The following is an 843-nucleotide window of genomic DNA, read 5'->3' on the forward strand; positions in this document are numbered from 1 at the left end:
TTCCTGTAATAGAAGAGGTATTATACCCCCCTCTCCGGTGTACCAATATATTAATATGCAAATAGCTGTTTTCGGCATGTGATGGTTGTAACGATGGATCGCTAACCAGTCCTGACCTCTGACCCCTGCAGGCGGCACTGATGGGCGGCACCACCATGATCATCGGTCACGTTCTACCGGATAAAGACATCTCCCTGCTGGACGCGTACGAGAAGTGCAGGAGCCTCGCTGACCCCAAAGTTTGCTGTGACTACGCTCTGCACATGGGTGTCACCTGGTGGGGACCCAAGGTAATGAGACACACACGTAGCCGTTCAGAGGAGATTGAGTGCAAACATATCACTCGGCCCACTGAGCTGCGTGTTGTACTACCAAAGCCTGCGCATCTCAGAGCCTGTGTACTGAACAGCATCGAAGGATGTTGGCATGTAGAATGACAAACATTGCACCTCTGTGATCATCATCAGTAAGTACACGCATGTGACCGGTATCAGGCTCTGGAAGTTCCTGTACAGTGTAGGCATTATATGTGCTGAGAGGGAGAGCATGCTTCATGCGTGTGCTGATTGTCCCTCCTGTTGTGCGTTCCCTGCAGGTGAAGGCGGAGATGGAGACCTTGGTACGAGAGAAGGGCGTCAACTCCTTCCAGATGTTCATGACCTACAAGGATGTGTACATGCTGCGGGACAGCGAGCTCTACCAGGTGTTCCGGCATTGTAAGGACCTGGGGGCCATAACCCGGGTCCACGCCGAGAACGGGGACCTGGTGGCTGAGGTGAGAACCCACAAAGTGTTACCAATCATCCAATTCCTGCACCTTCACCCCTCAGATCACCCCAATTC

General features: G+C 52.7%; 1 protein-coding gene across 1 annotated transcript; it reads left to right on the forward strand.

The window, feature by feature from the left end:
- Window positions 1-118: 118 nt before the first annotated feature.
- Window positions 119-790, forward strand: LOC108804271 (dihydropyrimidinase-related protein 5-like; the record flags this gene model as incomplete). The annotated part of the gene is made up of 2 exons (XM_018576010.1): window positions 119-290; window positions 596-790. Coding segments are annotated over exons 1-2 (345 nt in total), but the record flags the coding sequence as incomplete, so codon positions are not given.
- Window positions 791-843: the final 53 nt, after the last annotated feature.

This window comes from Nanorana parkeri, unplaced genomic scaffold, assembly GCF_000935625.1.
Source record: "Nanorana parkeri isolate BGI_ZX_2015 unplaced genomic scaffold, ASM93562v1 scaffold9054, whole genome shotgun sequence".
NCBI classification, from domain to species: Eukaryota; Metazoa; Chordata; class Amphibia; order Anura; family Dicroglossidae; genus Nanorana; species Nanorana parkeri.